Source organism: Oscarella lobularis, chromosome 1 (genome assembly GCF_947507565.1).
Source record: "Oscarella lobularis chromosome 1, ooOscLobu1.1, whole genome shotgun sequence".
NCBI lineage: Eukaryota > Metazoa > Porifera > Homoscleromorpha > Homosclerophorida > Oscarellidae > Oscarella > Oscarella lobularis.
This window is the reverse complement of record NC_089175.1, coordinates 2,474,679-2,489,575: the sequence shown is the minus strand read 5'-3', so window position 1 is coordinate 2,489,575 and position 14,897 is coordinate 2,474,679. Positions and strand designations below refer to the sequence as shown.

Below are 14,897 nucleotides of genomic sequence, written 5' to 3'. Positions count from 1 at the left end.
AAGTATTGAGATTTCATTGGTTTTTGGGTTTGGAACTGGAATGCACAATTTTTGACGTTCAGGATTAGCGAAATTAGGCTATAGAACCAGGGGAAACGCAGGGGGAACAACAATGAAATGGGGATCGTTGCACGTGACCAATTGCAATTAGGAATTTTAATTAATCAATGACGTCGAATGCGTAGGTATGCAAGAGGTGTCGTTTTGTTGCCGATTTTCGCTTTGGGAGCAAAGCCCTCATAAAGAATTGAGGGGCGTAGTAATTTTTTTCGCTCTCACAGCGCACGCTAACCTCGCACGATAATGGACGACATTTTCTATTGCGTTCGTCAAGGAAGCGTCGACGCCGTTCGCAAATGGCTCTACTCGACGGAAAACGATCCGAATTGCACGTAAGACGTCGCAGCGCCTCGAAAACCGACTCGCGCTCGCGACCATCCGACCGTAGAGACGAACACGGATTCACTCCGCTCCATTGGGCGTCGCGACAGGGCCGCGAAACGATCGCCGAAATGCTGATCGCGCGCGGCGCTCGCGTCGACATCGTCAACATGGGCGGCGATTCGGCTCTTCATCTCGCATCGGCGCACGGTTATTTGAATATCGCTAAAATCGTAAGGGAAGGGAAGGGAAGGGGGGACCCGCGCGTTTTTTTCTTCTATTCTATAAGGGGACCCCTCCTCCCTTCGTTCTTTCTGCTCTAGTTGATTCGGAACAGGGCGAGCGTGAGGGGATTGAACGAACACGGCAATTCGCCGCTTCACTATGCGTGTTTTTGGAATTACGGCGAAGTGGCGGAAGTTGGACTACTATTATTGTGGACGCTAATTAACTAATTTTGCTAATTCCATTATTTTTCTTCTAGGAATTGATGGATCGGGGTGCACCCGTCGCTCAGGCGAATAAAGACGGTCAAACGCCGTTGAATAAGGCGAAGAGAATGCTTGCTAGAAGGCTCGTTGGTAAATCTTTTTTGGAGAGAGTGTTGAGTTTTTGAGGGTGTTTTTTTGTAGATAAGGCTTCGAGGATGGGTCAGGAAATTGAAACGATACCCTACAGAGGTTCAGTGAGATATGTTTCTTGTTTTTTCATTTGAATATATTGCTTGCATTTTTAGCCAGTTCATCGACTCATAAAAGCAAGGCGGGTAAGTTTATTATTGATTATTTTTTGAATTCGATTTTATTAGATGGGTTTTATTTTTTAGATAGCGATTTCAAGTCTCGAGACGCCGACATTTCAATGTCATCTCTGACACTGTCGATCAAATTGTCAGACACATCCACAGGAGAGGCAATGACACATAATAAATATAATAATCACGTGGCAATCATTGTTATTATTAGTTGTGGAAGGGAATTTGGACTGGACACACTGTCGTCGCCAAGAAACTAAAAATCACTGGAAATTTATCAAAACAGACGGTGGACACGTTCAGAGACGAATTCATGAAATGCAGGTAATGAGAAAAAATGCATTGATTGATTTTATTTATTTGTTTTCATCTATAGAATCTTTTCGCATCCGAATATTCTTCCCGTTCTTGGCGCCGTCGTGGAGCCGCCTATTCTCGCCGTCGTAAGCCAGTACATATCTCACGGATCCTTATTCAACGTGCTACACACGGAAAGTGCAGGTAAAAAGACGAGATATCTATACACATCATATACTTAGGGACTTTTTGCTAAAGGGATCTCGTTCACTGAGAACCATCGGCTTGAGTGGGCATACGACATCGCAAAGGCAATCACCTATTTGCATTCGCTTGAGCTAAGCAAGCCAAGCTTCTTGCTCCGAAGTCATCACATCATGGTCTATTAGGAATCAAAGGGACCCCTCTCCCTTTTTTATTATAAAGTGGTGTTTAGATTGAGGACGATTTTCTGGCTCGTATCAATTTGGGCGACGCCAAGTGGTGCGTCGTGCAAACCCATAAGACCCATTATCCCCAGTGGTTGCCACCTGAGAGTAAGGGAGACCTCTAAACCTCCTCTATGTCTATATCTCTTTTTTTTTCTGATAGTTTTGAGGCAAGGATACAAGCAGAAGAATTTGAATATGAAAATGACTAACGTTTGGAACTACGCCGTTATTCTTTTCGAACTTGCGACTGGGAAATTGCCGTTTGAAGGGCTTCACCCAGCGCAAGTTGGAATGAGAGTGAGTAGCAACAATCTTTATTTTTTTTATTGATTAAATATTTGTTTATTTTTTAGGTTGCTCGCGAGGGGATCGGGCTGGAGATTCCGAGGACCGTTTCTAAGCAGATTTCTCGACTCATGAGTCTCTGCTTTTCGTTCGATCCTCTTCAAAGGCCCCCTTTCTCCAAGATTTGCCCCATCGTCGAGCAAATGGTGCGAGAGAGAGTTCCTTTGTCGATGCCGTCGGCGCAAGGTGTCGCTCAAGCCTCCGCCGTTTGAACTTCGAGACGTACGCAAGCGTAGATAGCGATTTTAAGCTGTGAATGAATGAAATGCTTCTTATAACCCGCACGTGACGTTATAGATAGACGTCCCGGATAAAGCAACTAACGTTTTTCCGTTCTCATTTCGAACTGCGATGTAAATGAAGAACGAACGCGACGTGGATGTGCTTATATAAGTGTGTACTTGTAAAATAGAAGTCGGTTTCGAAATGGGCGACGATCTTCCCGACGAATACGACAGCATTGTGCTCGGAACAGGTGAAAGCAGCCAATATTTTCTTAGATATTTTTGATAGTGATTAATTTAGGCCTTGTGGAAGCGATTGTCGCCGCGGCTTTGGCTCGTTCGGGCCGAAAAGTCCTTCATTTGGACAGGTGGGCGGACTCACCTCATTTACGACAGTGCAATTGAATATGCCTACTCTTAGCAATGGATACTACGGCGGAAATTGGGCCGTTTTCAATTGGAAAGATCTGGAAGAATGGATTGCATCAGTGAAATCATCTGGAAACTCAGTACCCACAGCAATTCTATTAATTAATTAATTAATTTATATATTTTACTAGGATAGTGCTCCAGATGAACGTGACTATTCGGATTTGTTGAAAGATGGAGAACGACTGCTGTCCATGTCAAAGCCATTGGTTACCGTATCAGATTTAGATGTAGAGGAAATTCTAGTGCCAGAGACAGAGACAGATAGGAGGTACGTATTTACTCTATAAATAAAAGTTCTATACTTAGAACTTTTGTTTATTAGTCAAGCTAATACTGAAATCAAACACGAGACGGAAGAAGAAACGGTGAACGAGGAAAATGAAAGTGCAGTTGCTGATACGACGGAAACTTTGAAAAATGAAGAAGAAGGAGAAGAAAGAGGAAGAGAAACAAAAGATGCCGTAAGTATTGTGTACTGTATGTATTAGAATCAACTGATGCATTTTTCTTCGGTGCAAGGCTACTTGGACCAAACTCAAAGAAGATTGGAGACACTTCAATATAGATCTTTTTCCGAAAGTAGGTTGTGGTAAAATTTCTTGCTTATACTTTTTATTTATTTATTTATTTATTTTTCAGGTTCTTTACTGTCGTGGCTCATTGGTCGAATTGCTGATTTCTTCGCAAGTGAGTCGTTATCTGGAATTTCGCGCCGTGTCACGAATTGTGACGCACATGAATGGAATGCTTCGAGACGTAAGCAGGGAAATAATTGACCAATTAAAATTATTTTGATTTTTTCTAGGTGCCATCCTCTAGAGCTGACGTATTCAATAGCCAAATCGTCAATATAATTGAAAAGCGAATGCTTATGAAATTTCTGACGTTTTGCATGGACTTTGAAGATCATTTGGATGAATACGAAGGTAGGTGATAAATTCCCGCGTTTAGTTTTTTCTTTTTAGCGAGGATTTAGATTTCAAGGACAAACCGTTTGTCGAATTTCTCAAATTCAAGAAACTCACTCTCAATCTACAGCACTTCATTCTATACGCATTGGCAATGAAAACGGAGCAATCCACAACTTTGGAGGTAAGAAGAGTAGAATATCTTCAATTGCGATTTCATATAATTGAATTTCGCGAAGGCTCTGACAAGCATACGGGAGTACCTTCGCTCTATAGGAAGATACGGAAATTCTCCCTTTTTGTGGCCACTCTACGGGACGGCTGAACTGCCTCAAGCCTTTTGCCGGTAGCACTGGTCCCTTTAGAGAGTGGAAACATAGCTGATTTTTTTTTATTTTTTAGACTGTGTGCTGTGTTTGGAGGGATATACATTCTGAAGAAGACGGCTGATAAATTGATCATTGATTCTGAGAATAGGTTAGGGTTAGATGATGGGGATACGTGTATAAGTAATTTGCTCTATCTAGATTTCAAGGCATCGTATCAGAGGGAAAACGGCTCAACGCAAAGTAAATAATAAGAGAAAACTGCACAGATCTTTCTTTATACGCTATGTTCTTTACAGATGGCTATTGGCTGGTCCTTCCTATATTGGTGGTATTGAAGGGATACACTCAGAGACTGTAAGGTAAATGAGAAATCTCCTAATAGATGATAATTTTCTCAGTGGAGTCAAATCCTAGAAAGGTGTCTCGCGGTATATTTGTCACGAATAAGTCAATCAAGCCTTGCGATGATGAAAAAGTGTTTAATTAATTAATCTCTTCAGGGAGTCGATTTACTATTGATGATGTTTTATCCTAGGTGACTCTTTTGACTGTGCCTCCTTCTGTTAGCGCGATACCCGGCGTTGTGCGTGCTCTAGAGCTGGGCCCTCTGAGCTTTGCATGTCCTAAAAATTCTCGTATGCGTATGATGAGAAATTTGATGCTTTTATAGCCACGAATATTGTTATTGTCTAGATGTCGTTCATTTGACGTGCAGTTCACATCAATCGCAGTCAGCAAAGGACACTTTATTGACAACAGCTGAGGCACTCTTTGGATCAGATGAAGAAGAAGGTGAATCTGGCTATTTAATTAGTTAATTTATTTATACTTATCACTAGATAAACCTCGCGTTTTCTGGAGATTGTTTTTCAGTCAGACCGATATTAGACTAAGAGATGAAACCGGTCTTCCGGCAAACGTCATAGCAACGTCAGAACCGGATGCCGAACTGGGTTTTCATCAGGCCATAACCAAAGTACAATAAATATTGATTGTTTAATTTTTTAAAAAAAGAAGCGCTTTGTTTAGGCGAGATCCATATTTGACGTCATCTGTCCGGGAGAGGAAATTCTTCCCGCTCCACCTGACCCCGATGACGTCGTATACGTCGAAGAGGAAAGCCATAGCAATCCGGGAGACAAAGAAACGGAGGGGGAGAAGGACAAAGAAGGGGAGAAGGAAGAGAAAGACAAAGAGCCGGCGAAAGACGACGAGAAAACAGAACAGCAAAACGAAGTATAATTTATGCTATAATTTTATTATTATTTCTCATCTAGTTTCGTGTCCGTGTCTGGAGCTATTGGGTTCTGCTGAAGAGTGGATATAATTCGCTTTATTCCCACCATCCACTGACTAACCTAGAGATATGATTTATTTCCAGGTAAAGTATCTCTATAAAGTAGCGTACTTCGGTCACACTGTCGACCATGAGACTGACGTGAATGCGATAAGCTGAGTCGTAATCCCCGCACGCCAATCCTAACGCAACCCAATTAATTAATTAATTAAATAATTAAGATTAGTTATCTCCACCCCGTATAAGTTTGGCCATTCGCTGTTTGACATCCATCGACAATCGTTCCGATTCCCAATCATTTTTTAAGAGATTTAAACGCCGTTCGATGTCGGCACGAAATTTTTTCTAAGGAAAAAATTCGACTGTAAGAAGGGCCCCCTTTTTTTTCTTGGAAAACTAAACATACTGGGATGCTATCTATGCTCTTTTGCCACAATGTATCGAGCTCGTTCAGCGATTGGCTCGTGTCGACTTCTTCATCGGCGCGAGACGGCGTCTCCTTAATTTCTAAACATTTCTGTTGCTAATTAGTGGAAGCTTTCGAGTTTCTAATTACGTTGTTTATTGATGATGGGTGGAGGACCGATTGGAGGTCCGTTTTCTAGGTTTGCCACGTCGGTTTTCGTTTCGGTTTTCGTTTCGTGCACGAGTCGGCGACTGAGGACTTTTTTCGGCGCCTGTCCCGTCGAGGAGAAGGCGAACGAAGGTGGGTCATTCCAACCGCGATCAGATGACATTTCCTGGATTACGCATGCTCACTTCAGTAGATCCGAATTGCCAAGGGCCTCGATCTCTGTCCGGCTTTGTCACGTCATCGCGAGGGTAAGCAACACACCGGACACTCGCTCGCACTCGCTCGCAGTCCAAATGTATTTGTGGAAACATCTCCCAGTGCTAGGAACAACCTGGCACTGTCTAATTGGCTCGAAACGGCCACGTGACTCGAAATCTCGCTAATAGTAGGAAGTTGTCGTATCGTGCGCCTAGGCGAGCGAGACAATCGTCTAATCGAAGATTTTTTGCATCCACGACAGGTGCATGTAAACAGAGGCCATCTGCGATGACGTCATACGCCAAGACAGCGCCGTATCTCTTTCTATTTATTTGTACGTTCACCTTTTCTGTTCTCGTTTTTGGTTCGCTCACATTTTTTTTCGCTCCAGTGATAGCCAATTGCGATGTTGTTGAAATCAAAAAGGACTCATACGCTAGAGAAGTGAAAGAAGCTCTCAGCGAAGTGCACAAGCTCTTGGACGACGATCATAGCGGTTCTATTGATTCATTGGAATCGAAGGAGGCACGTGTAGCAATATAATTAAAAATTAAATAATTTATTTATTATTATTACTGCTCTTAGTTTTTGAGAGAGGAGCTACAGTACGCCGACGAAAGACAAAAAGACGAATATTTTCACGGCAACGATCCATCCATATCTATCGAAGATCTCGAACGAGCGTGGCTGGCCAATCCAGGTTAATTTAAATTACTTCTTCCTTTTGTTTATGGAATTTATTTAATCTTTTTCTTAGTGCGAAATTGGACTGCTAATGACGTCATTAACTGGATAAATACCGTTGTCCAACTTCCGGAATATTCCGACGCATTTCGACGTCACTCCATTACGGGAAACTTCTTGCCCTTGTTAGTGGCTAAATTCAATGTTTTTTTTGATTGAAAGTCATCTGTTTGTAGAATAGCCAATCGTAAGAGAGGATACTTGCGTGACGTTCTCAAGATCATGAATAAAAAGCATCGGAATAAGATCGAATTAAAGGCTATTGACGCCATTTTATTTGGGCCTTTATTCGAAAGAGGTCAGTTAGTCCGCGCTTCTATTATATAGTGAAATAGTCTGAAATTTGTTTCTCTTTGAGGTGGAAACGTCTTGAAGGATTTCGCTTTGGTCGTTTCTCTGCTCGCCGTCGGATTTCTCTTTCTTTACACGCGACAAGTGAAAAGCGTCTCGAGAAAAGAAATGAGGAAGATGATGGAGGACATGGAGACACTGCAACAGGCGGAAAAAGAGCTGAAGCTTCTACAACAAAAGTAAAAGAGAACCAGACTTTAATTTCATAATATAATTATGATTAATTAATGTATAGGCTATCTGAAGATCAACCGGATGAAGTTCGTTTAATTAATTAAAATTTGATTGCGTTCTCATTCATTTGTATTTTAGAAATCTCTCGCGGACGAAGCGGAAGTGGAAGATCAACGAAAAGTCGCCGAAGAATTACACGAAGTGAGAATAAATTTTTTGCATGGAGTTTTCTAATAAATAGTCTTTTCAAGGTGCGAGCTGCTTTGGCCGAAGCTCACAGCGAACTTGCGCAGCGAAACTCATTTCCGCCGGAGCTGAAACAATGGCTTCAAATCTCCTACGATCGTGAAAAGACGTTTATAAACGAACGAAAGAAGCGCGCCTTGGAGGAGATGGAAATCGCCAAAGAAGGAGTACGAAAAAAAAAATAAAAGAATCATTCGAATTTTTTTCATCACAGTGTCAAAAACTGAGCAAGAAACGCGGATCGTTCTTCGGAACGTTTCGTCTCGCCCACGGTCATCAATTCGAAATCATAGACAAGAAAATAATCAAAGCAAAGTAGGACTACCATACCTCATTATGACTTTGAGTGTAAGTACCTAGGGAATTCCTCCGTGACGTCGTCGAAGATCTACACGAGCATCGATTCCGATGGCAGCGAATCGAAGCGCTAAGCGGCTGCAGAGTCTCCAGCGTCTCGTCTCCAACGGCAACCGAGAGCCCCACCCCCGTTCTCGGACGATCGGCGTCGGATCCGTTGAGCATTCGAAAGGTCGCACAAACAACGAATGATACGACGGCTAAGAAGTCGCTGGGGTTCGTACCGGAAGAGGCCCCCACGCAATGCGATTCTTCGGATACGGACAGTTTGGGAAAATCGAATCCCGCTTCGTCGTCGAGTTCTCTTACGAGTTTAACTGCCGCCTCCGTGCGATCGCGGCCCATCGTTCGGCTTGGAGATATTGGAAAGCGTAATTCCGATCCGTCGTTGCTTGGACGTTCGGCTGATTCCGGTGTGGCGAGCTTTTATCGGATACAGGCGGATTATGCCAAGGATTATAATTCGCTTGCGTGCGCTAATTTGCCGTCGATGGATGAGAGCGACGAGTCTGAAAAGAAGATGAAGAAGCGTCGTTTGTGGCTAAAGAAAGGTGAGACGAAGTAAAATAACTCGATTCTATTACGTCATGATATACAAGAAAAACAATCATAGTATTCTGTTATAGAAAAGAGAGATGTACGGCGTTAGTTGACATGTAGTCATAGAGAAGGCCCACGTGGAAACCACGTGGCTATCGTGCGCACGCGCACTATTGGTTTGTTGCGCAACAACCCTCTTGTCCCTCGTGGTTTCTCGCCTTACTCGCGAATGTCGGACAACAAAACTCCAGCCGCTCCGCCGCCGGCTCCGGCGGCTCCTCCCGCTCCGGCGGCTCCTCCCGCTCCGAAAAAAGGGTACGAGAAGCCACCGTTTAGCGCGAAACAATTCGGAAAGGATCTTCTCACCGGCGGCATAGCGGCCGCCGTATCCAAAACGGTAGTCGCTCCAATCGAACGCGTCAAACTCCTACTCCAAGTAAGCCAGAATCTCCCCAATCGATCGATCATCTCGAACCGGGGCCCCCCCTTTTAGGTACAAGCGGCATCGACGCAAATCACAGTCGAAAACCAATACAAAGGCATCGTCGACGCATTCGTTCGCATTCCCCGCGAGCAGGGCTTCTTCTCGCTCTGGCGCGGCAATCTCGCGAACGTCATACGCTACTTTCCGACGCAAGCGCTCAACTTCGCCTTCAAGGACACATACAAGGGTTTCTTCCTGAGCGGCGTCGATCAGAAAAAGCAATTCTTTCGCTACTTCGCCGGCAATCTCGCGTCGGGCGGCGCCGCCGGCGCGACGTCGCTCTGCTTCGTCTATCCCTTGGATTTCGCTCGTACGCGTCTCGCCGCCGACATCGGAAAATCGGGCGCCGATCGCCAATTCACGGGTCTCGGCGATTGTCTCGTGAAGACGGTGCGCAGCGACGGCGTTCGCGGTCTCTATCAAGGCTTCTTCGTCTCCATACAAGGCATTATTATCTATCGTGCTTCCTATTTCGGATTCTTCGATACGATCAAGGGCATGTTGCCTGATCCGAAGAAGACGCCGTTTGTCGTCGCTTGGCTTATTGCTCAGTGCGTGACCACGGTCGCCGGTATCATATCCTATCCTTTCGATACGGTACGTCGTCGCATGATGATGCAGTCGGGTCGTGCCGATAAGCTCTATACGGGCACGATCGATTGCTGGAGGAAGATCTATAAGAACGAAGGGGGTCGCGCCTTCTTCAAGGGGGCCTTTTCCAATGTGCTTCGCGGCACGGGCGGCGCGCTTGTCTTGGCTCTCTATGACGAGATCAAGAAGTGGGTGTAAAATGCGGACTAGGCTGCGTAGGGTTCCCCCTTTAACTTATGATCGTGATTTTGTGCGGGTTTTTTTTTCTGTTTCCGAGTCTCTTGATTATGAATTATGTATGTATGCATTATTATCGATTTTATTTCTTCGACGTCGTAGCGTTTAGTGCGACGTCGATTTGCTCTTTCGTTAGAATTTTTTCGCGTTCGAGACAGTCAAGAAGTTGATCGCGCGCCATGCCGACGAAATTGTTGCGTAGAAACGACGGTAGGCCCAGCGTGTCTTTCCACGTGTATACGGGACATCGTATGGTGCCCAGAACCTGTCAGATTGCATAAGGCTTACGAAACGCCCGATATTCGGCCCTTACTTCTAAGCCGTGATCGACTGCGTTGACCGAGTTGCGTTCGATGGCGACGAATTTTTCGAACGTGAGTCGTTTGGCGTAGAAATGAAGGCAGAATTTATTGATTTCGTCCACGTGCGATGTCACGTGGTCGTCGTCGCTCCACTCGATCTCGTCGGCGGCGCAGCCGAGCTCTTCGGCGACTTCTCGTCGCAGTCCGCTCGTCAGATCTTCGCCCGAATCGACGAAGCCGCCAACGAAGCCGATCATGCCGTCGAATCGCATCTGCATCTAGAAAGAGAAAGCGGAAAATGATTTTAGCCTAAACCTAAAATGTAGCAGGTTACCATGATTGCGTATCGAATGGGGATGCGTCCGAAAAGTCTATCCTTGCAAGGCGCGTAGAGCAGTGCATGGCACGCGTGCTTGTACGAAGAGTCAAGCAACAGCGCTTCTTCTCTCGACACTAGCCTGTATGTCTCCATCGATCGATCGAGTAAGCCGGTTGGTATCAATTCTCTGAAGGCACTTCGCTAAATAATTTATTTATTTATTTATTCTTACGCACCGGAAGTTGCTCGCTGAATTGTGAATTCGAAAATCGAATATCAGTTTTTAGGACGGAAGCCAGAAAGCGTGATTGAGGAAGGGAACGAATATCGAGTTAATATCAACTCCCAACTCGTGCGTGATTTGGTTCGACGTCGTGTAAACGGAGATGCGCAGTCCATAGCAAGCGTCCAGTCGACGCGTCGAGACTCCCGAGCACCCGAACCCCATCGATTCCACAAAAAATGACCGAAACCGAAGACAAAGCGACCAACGTCGGCGAAAAACTCGAAAACTTCCTCGAATTCATCCGCAAACGCAAAGCCGACTCGGAATCGACATCGAACGACAGCATACTCGCGTGCAGAGCGTGCACGGACCTCCTATTCGAACCAATCACGTTCGCAAGCGGAAGTACGCTCTGCTCGACGTGCGTCGCCAAACTCTCCGCCGATCAGCGTCTCTTCAATGGAACCGCCTACAAACCGAACGTCATATTGACGAATCTGGTGCGAAAGTGCCTTCCCGATCGAGTGCGCGCCGTCGAATGGCGACAGAAAGGCAACGAAGCGTTCGCCGCCGGAAACGCTTCGCAGGCGCTCGATTTCTACGCGGAGGGGCTCAAATTAGGTAATAGGGGGGCGAATTATGAAAGAGACGCGATTTTTTTTCACTCGTGACTTGGACAGCTGCTAGTATAGGGGGGCGGTTGTCCTAGCTATCAGCTTGAGGTGTTGTCGACTATTTCAGGTCCCAATTATCGGTTGTTTGCCAAACGATCGAAGGCCTTCTACGCTCGCGGCGATTTTCTCGATGCACTTCGGGAGGCGGAAATGGCGCTGAAAATGAAACCCGATTCTCCGAAAGTGCGATTTTGCACCTAAGAGAGAGACGAAGAAGAAGAAGAAGGTCTTCATTTTTTTATTACTAGGGTTGCTACTTGAAGTGTCGCGCTCTCGAACGCCTCGGAAAGTCCGAGGAGGCGGTCTCATTTGGCATCATTGCAGTTTCGCTCGAACATCCGAATATGGATAAAGTACAGGAAGAGGCGTGGCCGGCGCATCCTTGAGTAATCGTGCGAATACGGTTTCGATATTCTAGATTTCGCAGATCAAGGAAAGAATTTCGCAGCGAAGGGACAATACATCCGTCCTCATTCATCTTCTCGAACGAACTACTCAAGGTGGAGTATTACCATATTTTCTCAAAACAACGTGCCCATTGTTTATTGTAACTAATGCACTAAATGCATTACGTGCCGTTAATTCTTAGAAATATCGTCGTCATCATCATCGTTGGGAAGCAAAGTTGATTACGAGATTCCTTCTCACTTGATCACCGACGAAGATTTCGAATGTGTCTTATGTCGAAGGTTAGCTACAGAATATAGACGACGTCTTTTTCTTCATTTAGTTATTTCTTCTCTCTCTTGAGATTGTTGTTTGAGCCGGTGACGCTACCGTGCGGTCACGTGTTCTGTCGATCGTGTATGAATCGATCGTTGGATCATCGTCCATTTTGCCCAAGCTGTCGAACACCTTTGCATCACGTGAGTCCATACTGATACGCATCTCACGACGTCACGCTCTACTTTTTGCTTATTAGTATTTGGCCACGTTCGTGGGAAGAGAACAGGTTTGCTCAACTGTACGAGAATTTTGTTCCATTTGATTTTCGAACACTTTGACGTCTTTCCTATCTAATAGCCTATCACAGTGGCTCTCGAGAAACTCATACAGAAATTTTTTCAAACTGAATACAAAGCTCGGCAAGCGGAACAAGAACAGGAACTGCAACAAGTAGCTGGGTAGGCACAGAACGTCAACATTATTCCAAATACATATTTATTAAATTAATTATTCATTAGAGCCAACTTTAGTACTAAAATCTTTTTTAGACCCTCTCCGCCGTTTCGTATATTCACGTGAGTATACGGGAACGGCGGAGAGGGTCTGGATGAGAAGTACGCATTTATGTATTAATCCTATTACCGGTAGGCCAACTGTTGAACAGCTTGCCACGCCTTCATCGTCTCAATCAGTCGAAGTTGATATTCCCGTTTTCGTATGCGTTGCCGCCTATCCGCACGTGGCCTGTCCCTTGCACATATTCGAGCCACGCTATCGTCTCATGATGCGCCGTTGCATCGAATCGGGAACGCGGCAATTCGGCATGTGCAAGTCCTGCGAAACGAATAGGCACGCGAGCAACACTACGCGCAATAACTTGAATTTATACATGTATTTTTTTTCTTAGATTTTCTGACGTGGGGACGATGCTGATCATAAGAGATGCCAAATTTTTGCCGGACGGTCGATCTCTCATAGATACCGTAGGCGGAAGACGATTCAAAGTACGCCACTTGAGATCCACAAGTAAATGATTAATTAATTCTTGTGAATAGGTTCTGTCACGTGGTACGCGTGACGGCTACAACACAGCTCGCGTCACCTGTTTTTCGGATGATAAAATTGAGGGTCAAGAGCTAATAGGAGGCGAGCAATAGAACAAGACAAAAATGCAAATTTTTTCAATAAAATTACGCACAGAAATTCGCAGTCTAAACAAAGACGTGTACAGAGAGACGAAGGCTTGGTTCGAAAGTCTACTACCGCCAATTCAGGTATCCGTAAATTAATACTATTTAATAATTTTTCATCGTTGTGCACAGGCAAGATTTGAGCAACAGTTTGGCGAATTTCCGTCGCTAGAAGAAACGGAAGTGGACCAGCTGCCCGATGGTCCCGCTTGGGTTTGGTGGATGCACGCTGCGTTTCAGGAGCAGATTGCAGAGGAGGAAGTCCTCAAGGCGACGAACACAAAAGAGCGTATTCTTCGGACAAAGGAACTGCGAGAGTATCACGGAGTTCTGAGCAATATTTGTCGGCAGATGTAGACGAACCACGTGCGCGGTCGGTATGCTTTTTTATATTCACAATTATTATTAGTATTATTGGATTTTTGCTATGAAAATGATGGGGCTTGGGGGGTGGGAATACGAAGCAATACAGAGAGTAGTCTAGTCCTTGATCTTCAAGACGTTTCGTCTTTCGAGATCTTCCATCTGCTTCAAAACGTAAGCGACGTTGTAGCGAAGTTGATGGAATTTAGACACGGGGACCTTTTTAGAAGAAATAAGAAATAGGATTAAAATTATTTAATTAACCTACTTCGAAGGTATGAATTCTTCCGTCGCTCAATGTCATTTCCATCAAAACGGAGGGCTCCAAAACGCGATTGAGAGAACTGTCAATAGGAGAAAATAACACCTTTTATTTTGAGCGCTTATGCTCCCCTTCCTGACCTAGTCGAAATGGAAACGTCGACGCGCCACTTCAATGATTGCAACGTGGGTAGACGAACTCGATTTTCAATAGCAGAATCATCCAGAGTATCTCTCCTATAGTAGACCCCCCCTTGTGAGTACTTAGAGCCATACATTACAAACAAGCCGAGTACCTAGAGCCAAAAACGGCCTTGACTATATCAGGAATAAGTTCAGCGGGAATCCTAGAATATCAATATTCCCTATTTACGTACAAATGAATTACCTGTACTCACTTTATTTCCTTGAGATCTGCTCGAAAAGTCTGCAAAGACTGTAATAACCAAATATATCAATTTTAGAATAGTCGATTTTCACCTCTGATTTCAGAGACGTTCGGGGTACTCGAAGAGCGGATCGAAGAAGAACCAATAAACCGGAGAAGACGGTTTGAATCGTTTCTTCGCTCGCGTTCGCCGATTTCAACGCGCTCAGGTCGTCTAGACCGCTATCCTCGTTCTCTAGTATTCGCACGCAAGCTAGAAAACGCTGTTGCGGAGACGTATTCGCTCTAGAACTCTTCGGACCTTGGAGGAGTTTCCTAAAGAGGCCCTTCTCGACGTTTTTGAGCGCCGGAAGCATCTGCTTGATTTCCGACGGCATTCGCGCGCCAAAGAACAGCGGACGATCTCTCGCCATAGCGCCAGACATCGTCATTACCTGAACGGCAGCCATGTTTCTAATCGATAATCACGTGTCACGTGAGCTGCACTTGAAATCACGAAAATGGCAGATCAAGCGAATCCAGCAGGGTAAGCTTAGACAATTCAGGAGCCGTAGCAAATGCATGATATGATGGAGTCTAGTAATAAAGAGTGGGGCTCCTTTCGAGGATCCTGA

General features: G+C 44.9%; 8 protein-coding genes across 13 annotated transcripts; 5 read left to right on the top strand and 3 right to left on the bottom strand.

Annotated features, from left to right (window-relative positions):
• The first annotated feature begins 232 nt into the window (after positions 1-232).
• Positions 233-2,543, top strand: LOC136196546 (integrin-linked protein kinase-like). Of its 2 annotated transcripts, XM_065986121.1 has the most exons (13): positions 233-392; positions 449-614; positions 705-800; positions 866-962; positions 1,014-1,061; positions 1,118-1,147; positions 1,208-1,293; positions 1,347-1,459; positions 1,512-1,636; positions 1,691-1,812; positions 1,869-1,968; positions 2,024-2,160; positions 2,217-2,543. In XM_065986121.1, exons 1-13 carry the CDS (start codon positions 304-306, stop codon positions 2,418-2,420), a joined length of 1,413 nt encoding a protein of 470 aa, XP_065842193.1. In that variant the 5' UTR covers positions 233-303; the 3' UTR covers positions 2,421-2,543. The 2 variants fall into 2 exon arrangements, with proteins under 2 accessions (XP_065842193.1, XP_065842184.1); XM_065986112.1 differs by having other exon boundaries at positions 240-614.
• On the top strand, positions 2,509-5,432 carry LOC136196499 (rab proteins geranylgeranyltransferase component A 2-like). The gene is made up of 19 exons (XM_065986058.1): positions 2,509-2,561; positions 2,621-2,683; positions 2,734-2,800; positions 2,854-2,941; positions 2,993-3,132; positions 3,187-3,325; positions 3,384-3,443; positions 3,504-3,620; positions 3,670-3,790; positions 3,841-3,956; positions 4,012-4,118; positions 4,175-4,249; positions 4,300-4,341; positions 4,398-4,460; positions 4,516-4,576; positions 4,637-4,736; positions 4,795-4,893; positions 4,941-5,077; positions 5,131-5,432. The coding sequence occupies exons 2-19, from the start codon at positions 2,635-2,637 to the stop codon at positions 5,341-5,343; spliced, it is 1,794 nt and encodes a 597-aa protein (XP_065842130.1). The 5' UTR covers positions 2,509-2,561; positions 2,621-2,634; the 3' UTR covers positions 5,344-5,432.
• Positions 5,321-6,150, bottom strand: LOC136196632 (steroid receptor RNA activator 1-like). Its single transcript, XM_065986231.1, has 5 exons — positions 5,955-6,150; positions 5,805-5,905; positions 5,635-5,743; positions 5,510-5,580; positions 5,321-5,459 (listed from the first exon to the last, which is right to left on the bottom strand). The coding sequence occupies exons 1-5, from the start codon at positions 6,133-6,135 to the stop codon at positions 5,364-5,366; spliced, it is 558 nt and encodes a 185-aa protein (XP_065842303.1). The 5' UTR covers positions 6,136-6,150; the 3' UTR covers positions 5,321-5,363.
• A 6-nt stretch (positions 6,151-6,156) lies between these two features.
• On the top strand, positions 6,157-8,742 carry LOC136196535 (stromal interaction molecule 1-like). Of its 2 annotated transcripts, XM_065986109.1 has the most exons (13): positions 6,203-6,220; positions 6,291-6,357; positions 6,433-6,504; positions 6,562-6,695; positions 6,756-6,870; positions 6,928-7,039; positions 7,091-7,212; positions 7,273-7,444; positions 7,501-7,525; positions 7,578-7,640; positions 7,691-7,852; positions 7,900-8,000; positions 8,046-8,742. In XM_065986109.1, the coding sequence occupies exons 3-13, from the start codon at positions 6,459-6,461 to the stop codon at positions 8,605-8,607; spliced, it is 1,614 nt and encodes a 537-aa protein (XP_065842181.1). In that variant the 5' UTR covers positions 6,203-6,220; positions 6,291-6,357; positions 6,433-6,458; the 3' UTR covers positions 8,608-8,742. The 2 variants fall into 2 exon arrangements, with proteins under 2 accessions (XP_065842175.1, XP_065842181.1); XM_065986103.1 differs by lacking the exon at positions 6,291-6,357 and having other exon boundaries at positions 6,157-6,220.
• A 17-nt stretch (positions 8,743-8,759) lies between these two features.
• On the top strand, positions 8,760-9,979 carry LOC136196580 (ADP/ATP translocase 3-like). Its single transcript, XM_065986173.1, has 2 exons — positions 8,760-9,018; positions 9,076-9,979. Exons 1-2 carry the CDS (start codon positions 8,812-8,814, stop codon positions 9,853-9,855), a joined length of 987 nt encoding a protein of 328 aa, XP_065842245.1. The 5' UTR covers positions 8,760-8,811; the 3' UTR covers positions 9,856-9,979.
• LOC136196620 (U8 snoRNA-decapping enzyme-like) lies at positions 9,961-11,893 on the bottom strand. 2 transcript variants are annotated; one of them, XM_065986211.1, is made up of 4 exons: positions 10,752-11,893; positions 10,531-10,702; positions 10,208-10,474; positions 9,961-10,159 (listed from the first exon to the last, which is right to left on the bottom strand). In XM_065986211.1, exons 2-4 carry the CDS (start codon positions 10,666-10,668, stop codon positions 9,977-9,979), a joined length of 588 nt encoding a protein of 195 aa, XP_065842283.1. In that variant the 5' UTR covers positions 10,669-10,702; positions 10,752-11,893; the 3' UTR covers positions 9,961-9,976. The 2 variants fall into 2 exon arrangements, with proteins under 2 accessions (XP_065842283.1, XP_065842291.1); XM_065986219.1 differs by having other exon boundaries at positions 10,531-11,893.
• Positions 10,349-13,769, top strand: LOC136196514 (LON peptidase N-terminal domain and RING finger protein 3-like). 3 transcript variants are annotated; one of them, XM_065986086.1, is made up of 14 exons: positions 10,349-10,679; positions 10,803-11,362; positions 11,483-11,598; positions 11,664-11,768; positions 11,834-11,915; positions 12,005-12,104; positions 12,167-12,281; positions 12,338-12,379; positions 12,439-12,539; positions 12,730-12,930; positions 12,989-13,085; positions 13,137-13,227; positions 13,282-13,355; positions 13,404-13,769. In XM_065986086.1, the coding sequence occupies exons 2-14, from the start codon at positions 10,978-10,980 to the stop codon at positions 13,626-13,628; spliced, it is 1,734 nt and encodes a 577-aa protein (XP_065842158.1). In that variant the 5' UTR covers positions 10,349-10,679; positions 10,803-10,977; the 3' UTR covers positions 13,629-13,769. The 3 variants fall into 3 exon arrangements, with proteins under 3 accessions (XP_065842158.1, XP_065842152.1, XP_065842163.1); XM_065986080.1 differs by having other exon boundaries at positions 10,349-11,362; XM_065986091.1 differs by having other exon boundaries at positions 10,351-11,362; positions 12,338-12,367.
• On the bottom strand, positions 13,666-14,743 carry LOC136196600 (COMM domain-containing protein 5-like). The gene is made up of 7 exons (XM_065986194.1): positions 14,585-14,743; positions 14,376-14,536; positions 14,294-14,322; positions 14,192-14,242; positions 14,037-14,132; positions 13,903-13,978; positions 13,666-13,853 (listed from the first exon to the last, which is right to left on the bottom strand). The coding sequence occupies exons 1-7, from the start codon at positions 14,730-14,732 to the stop codon at positions 13,752-13,754; spliced, it is 663 nt and encodes a 220-aa protein (XP_065842266.1). The 5' UTR covers positions 14,733-14,743; the 3' UTR covers positions 13,666-13,751.
• Between the last annotated feature and the right edge of the window lie 154 nt (positions 14,744-14,897).

Bases quoted from the DNA above. Each gene is read 5' to 3' on its own strand.
- LOC136196546 (XM_065986112.1), top strand. From the start codon at position 357: ATGGCTCTACTCGACGGAAAACGATCCGAATTGCACGTAAGACGTCGC. The intron at 801-865 runs GTTGGACTACTA...TTTTTCTTCTAG, and splicing joins ATTACGGCGAAGTGGCGGAA to GAATTGATGGATCGGGGTGC. The intron at 1,637-1,690 runs GTAAAAAGACGA...TTTTTGCTAAAG, and splicing joins GCTACACACGGAAAGTGCAG to GGATCTCGTTCACTGAGAAC.
- LOC136196499 (XM_065986058.1), top strand. From the start codon at position 2,635: ATGGGCGACGATCTTCCCGACGAATACGACAGCATTGTGCTCGGAACA. The intron at 2,942-2,992 runs GTACCCACAGCA...ATATTTTACTAG, and splicing joins TGAAATCATCTGGAAACTCA to GATAGTGCTCCAGATGAACG. The intron at 4,577-4,636 runs GTGTTTAATTAA...GTTTTATCCTAG, and splicing joins AGCCTTGCGATGATGAAAAA to GTGACTCTTTTGACTGTGCC.
- LOC136196632 (XM_065986231.1), bottom strand. From the start codon at position 6,135: ATGTCATCTGATCGCGGTTGGAATGACCCACCTTCGTTCGCCTTCTCC. The intron at 5,906-5,954 runs GTAATTAGAAAC...AGAAATGTTTAG, and splicing joins ACCCATCATCAATAAACAAC to AAATTAAGGAGACGCCGTCT. The intron at 5,744-5,804 runs GTATGTTTAGTT...TTTTTTCCTTAG, and splicing joins AGAGCATAGATAGCATCCCA to AAAAAATTTCGTGCCGACAT.
- LOC136196535 (XM_065986103.1), top strand. From the start codon at position 6,459: ATGACGTCATACGCCAAGACAGCGCCGTATCTCTTTCTATTTATTT. The intron at 7,213-7,272 runs GTCAGTTAGTCC...TTTCTCTTTGAG, and splicing joins TGGGCCTTTATTCGAAAGAG to GTGGAAACGTCTTGAAGGAT. The intron at 7,853-7,899 runs GTACGAAAAAAA...TTTTCATCACAG, and splicing joins TGGAAATCGCCAAAGAAGGA to TGTCAAAAACTGAGCAAGAA.
- LOC136196580 (XM_065986173.1), top strand. From the start codon at position 8,812: ATGTCGGACAACAAAACTCCAGCCGCTCCGCCGCCGGCTCCGGCGGCT. The intron at 9,019-9,075 runs GTAAGCCAGAAT...CCCCCCTTTTAG, and splicing joins GCGTCAAACTCCTACTCCAA to GTACAAGCGGCATCGACGCA.
- LOC136196620 (XM_065986219.1), bottom strand. From the start codon at position 10,668: ATGGAGACATACAGGCTAGTGTCGAGAGAAGAAGCGCTGTTGCTTGAC. The intron at 10,475-10,530 runs GTAACCTGCTAC...TTCTCTTTCTAG, and splicing joins CCATTCGATACGCAATCATG to ATGCAGATGCGATTCGACGG. The intron at 10,160-10,207 runs GTAAGGGCCGAA...GCAATCTGACAG, and splicing joins CAGTCGATCACGGCTTAGAA to GTTCTGGGCACCATACGATG.
- LOC136196514 (XM_065986086.1), top strand. From the start codon at position 10,978: ATGACCGAAACCGAAGACAAAGCGACCAACGTCGGCGAAAAACTCGAA. The intron at 12,540-12,729 runs GTAGGCACAGAA...TATTACCGGTAG, and splicing joins GAACTGCAACAAGTAGCTGG to GCCAACTGTTGAACAGCTTG. The intron at 13,086-13,136 runs GTACGCCACTTG...TCTTGTGAATAG, and splicing joins TAGGCGGAAGACGATTCAAA to GTTCTGTCACGTGGTACGCG.
- LOC136196600 (XM_065986194.1), bottom strand. From the start codon at position 14,732: ATGGCTGCCGTTCAGGTAATGACGATGTCTGGCGCTATGGCGAGAGAT. The intron at 14,323-14,375 runs GTGAAAATCGAC...CAGTCTTTGCAG, and splicing joins GAACGTCTCTGAAATCAGAG to ACTTTTCGAGCAGATCTCAA. The intron at 13,854-13,902 runs GTAGGTTAATTA...TCTTCTAAAAAG, and splicing joins GAAGAATTCATACCTTCGAA to GTCCCCGTGTCTAAATTCCA.